General features: G+C 59.7%; 1 protein-coding gene across 1 annotated transcript; it reads left to right on the top strand.

Moving 5' to 3' along the window:
- The first annotated feature begins 242 nt into the window (after window positions 1-242).
- On the top strand, window positions 243-3,340 carry LOC100842705 (uncharacterized protein sll0103). Its single transcript, XM_010231592.3, has one exon. The coding sequence runs from the start codon at window positions 1,569-1,571 to the stop codon at window positions 3,123-3,125; it is 1,557 nt and encodes a 518-aa protein (XP_010229894.1). The 5' UTR covers window positions 243-1,568; the 3' UTR covers window positions 3,126-3,340.
- The last annotated feature ends 350 nt before the right edge of the window (window positions 3,341-3,690 follow it).

The raw sequence follows: 3,690 nt of genomic DNA, 5'->3' as shown, positions 1-3,690 counted from the left end.
GGTACTTCTAACTTCCAAGCAATCTGGACTAAGTAAACATAACCAAGAAAAAATAATCAGACACTGAATCTGCTGTATTAGTAAGAAAGGCAACTGCAAATGAATAGTAGCATAATCGTTTTATCTTGCACTTGGACAATAATATCTCCAACTTGCACATTGACAAAATAGTTGCAGGTTAAAAATGCAAGTTCACTGAAAAAATCTGGGAATTACCCACGAAGAACTAACATAACATGGCATTGAAGTCATTGACAGTATTTGTCAATAATGGAGTGACAGAGACAAGCAAACAAATCCTTTAAAAAAAAAGACAAGCAAACAAACATTTGCTATCAGTACTAATCAATCAATCATTATTACTCAAAATTCCCAGATTTAATACTAATCAGTCACGCACACCCCTGCTTGCTCCCCTCCCCACGAACAATTACTATCAGATTAGCAAGGCAAGGATCCAAACTTACGTTTAGGGTTATGCAGGATCAGCAGTAGGAACACTAAGGAAAGGAGACCAAACCCATGTTTTGGTGGCGGTAATTGCAAAAAATGGTGAGGCAGGACGGCGGCGGCTGCGACGGACAGCGGCGTCCGTGGTGGAGGGTGGCGGCGGACGCGGGGAGGGCGAAGGCGGTGGCGGCCGCGGGGGAGCGCGGTGTCGTCGTCCGCGGTGGACGAGGGCGGCGTCGGCGCGGTGGAGGGAGGCGCAGATGGAGCGGTCACAGATAGAGTCTGTTGCCGGCAAGAAGCAAGAACAGTTGGCGTGCCGGAGAGGAGAGGAAGGTCGGCCGTCGTTTGTGGCGTGGCCTGGAAACAGGCGGCGGCAGCGTCGATGGAGGATTGGAGGCGGAGGTAGGTGCAGGTGACGATCTACATTGGGAGAGAAAGAATAGCATCGGTTTTAGATCGTGGGGAAAAAGCCAGGAGAAAAACCAACGCGGGACGGCCGGTTTTTTGCAGCGTGGGTGCGGAGAGGAAGAAAAACCGTGCGGGACGCTGGTTTTTCGAGCGTGGGTGCGGCCGTGCAGGAGGACGTACGATGGACTAACCTAAGTGTAAATTAAAAAATAGTAAAGATACCCCGAGGATCGACCAATCCTCGACACGAATCCAAGTTCAGGAAAAGATCGACACGAATATTGGATCGATCTCTTTCTCTCTGTGCTAGCTTAGTCCATGGCCATGCAGGCGGACCGGTGCGCCGTGTGCTTCCACCCCCGCGCGGCCACCGGCGCCGACTGCTCGGTCTGCTCCGCGGCCCCGAAGAACCCCTTCGCCTCCCCGCCGCCCGCGCAGCGGCGGCTGCAGCCCTGTTTGGGCCGAGCGGCGCCATCTCCTTCGGTGCCGTCCCGCCAAGACACTCTCCGTTCGGAACTCAGGCTCCCTCAACGAGCAGCTCGAACCCATTCACAAGGCGGCTGGCGCCGACCCCCAGCTTCTTCGGCGACACGCCATTGGAGCCGTTCGGATCTGTACTTGGCTTCGATGACGACGAGGAGACCGCGGACGCCGAGCCTCCGGCGATCGACGGCCGGAACGATACGGCCGCGCCGCTCGTGACGCTCGAGATGCACTGCGAGCGCGCGGCCGTGGCCCGGGGCGAGGCCGTCGACAACTTCGCCGTGCTGGTGCACGCCAAGGCTCCTCCGGCCGCCGCTGGCCGGGCTCGCGCGCCGGTGGATCTCGTGGCGGTGCTGGACGTCAGCGGGAGCATGCAGGGGAACAAGCTGGCGCTGGTGAAGGGCGCCATGGGGTTCGTCGTGGACAAGCTCGGCCCCGCCGACCGCCTCAGCATCGTCGCCTTCTCCGACTCCGCCCGCCGCGTCCTCCACCTGGCCCGCATGTCTGACGCCGGCAGGGCCTCCGCCAAGCTCGCCGTCGAGTCTCTGCAAGCCGGTGGCTGCACGAACATCCGCGACGGGCTCGCGGTTGCCGCCAAGATGCTCGACGGAAGGCGGCACAGGAACGCGGTCGCCGCCGTCATCCTTCTCTCCGACGGCCAGGACTCCTTCACCCGCAGTTACCACCGCGACCTCGTGCCGCGCTCGTTAATGGCGGCGACCAGAAGCGACGGCGGCCGGTCCTCTGGCACGCCGGTCCACGCGTTCGGCTTCGGCGCCGACCACGACGCGGCGGCGATGCACGCGATCGCCGAGGCCACCGCGGGCGGCACGTTCTCCTTCGTCGAGAACCAGGCGGTGGTTCAGGACGCGTTCGCGCAGTGCATCGGAGGGGTCCTCTCTGTGGCGGCGCAGGAGGCGTGGCTCGCCATCGCGTGCCCGGCGCACCGCTCCGGCGCGCGCGTCAGGGCCGTCAAGTCCGGGCGGTACGCGAGCCGCGTCGTGGCGTACGGCCGCGCCGCGGAGGTGGACGTCGGAGAGCTCTACGCCGACGAGGAGCGCCGCTTCCTGGTATTCCTCGACATGCCAGCCGCCGGCGCCAGAGACGACGACGAGGAGGGTGACGTCACCACGCGGCTGCTGAAGGTGAGCTGCACGTACAAGGACGCGGCGACGGGGAGGTCGATGGAGGTGGCCGGTGGTGACGCGGTGGTGCGCCGGCCGGCGGAGGCCGAGGACGAGGAGCCGTCGAAGGAGGTGGAGGTGGAGCGGTTCCGCGTGGAGGCGGCGGAGGACATGGCGGCGGCGCGCGCGGCGGCGGAGCGCGGCGACCACGGCGAGGCGGCGAGGATACTCGACAGGCGGCAGGACGCGCTGCGGCGGTCGCCTGCCGCTGCCAGCGACGCCAGGTGCGCGGCGCTGGCATGGGAGCTCCGCGAGCTGGCGGCCCGCGTGGCCAGCCGGGCGGAGTACGAGCGGTCCGGCCGCGCGTTCGCGTTCGCCGGCGCGAGCGCCCACGCGCAGCAGCGCGCCTCGGGCGTTACCCTGTTTGGCGCCATGGCGCCGACGGCGGCGCCCGGTTTCGCATCGGCGCCTTTTCTGCAGTGTGGAACGCCGGCGTTTGGGTCGACGGCGGCGTTCAGCCCTTTTCATCAGTGTGGATCAGCGGCTGCAGGGCCGTTCGCGACGCCGGCGATGAGGGCCATGGTGGACGAGTCGCGGGAGGCGCGGGAGAAGCGGCAGCAGCAGCCGGCAGCCCCGGCACCGACGACGACCCGTTCCTAACCTTCTTAATGGAGTACTTATACAATCTTGTTGATTAGCTTTGCTACTACGAATCATTCCGCAATTTTTCTTAGTACTAAAAGCTTCGAACATTAATATTTGTGTATAGATACATTCATATTTGGACAAATTTGAGTCTCTTAATGTGTGTGACTGAGGGAGCATGTACGTATGCTATAACCACGGTATTATAATTCATTCCTACTTGGTGTTAATCTCTAGCCAGCGTGCTTTAGCTGGCAGTCGATGTTCTGTTGAACCTGTATTACAGTTGTTTTCTTTTCGCTTCAGACTGCTGAACTTCGAACATCCTTGTAGCGTGGTTGCTTTAATGAAATTGGGTGCATTTGGTGTGTTTTGTCATATTGCCGTTGATTCAAATCCACGTCACTTATTTCGGAACGGAGGAAGTAATATCAATACGGCATTAGCAAAAAAAAAATCTTTTGCCGAACAGAGGCTATACCATAGAAAGTTTCGGTACCCCTCCCTCCGCTCCATAATATACTTTAATAGAGTTGACACGTAAATTGTAAGATATAAAATCACAACCGTTAGTATTTAT

Source organism: Brachypodium distachyon, chromosome 1 (genome assembly GCF_000005505.3).
Source record: "Brachypodium distachyon strain Bd21 chromosome 1, Brachypodium_distachyon_v3.0, whole genome shotgun sequence".
Classification (NCBI taxonomy): Eukaryota; Viridiplantae; Streptophyta; class Magnoliopsida; order Poales; family Poaceae; genus Brachypodium; species Brachypodium distachyon.
The sequence above is the reverse complement of the archived record's forward strand: the minus strand, read 5'-3'. Positions and strand labels throughout refer to the sequence as shown.

Coding starts and splice junctions, on each gene's coding strand:
- LOC100842705 (XM_010231592.3), top strand. CDS start 1,569: ATGCACTGCGAGCGCGCGGCCGTGGCCCGGGGCGAGGCCGTCGACAAC.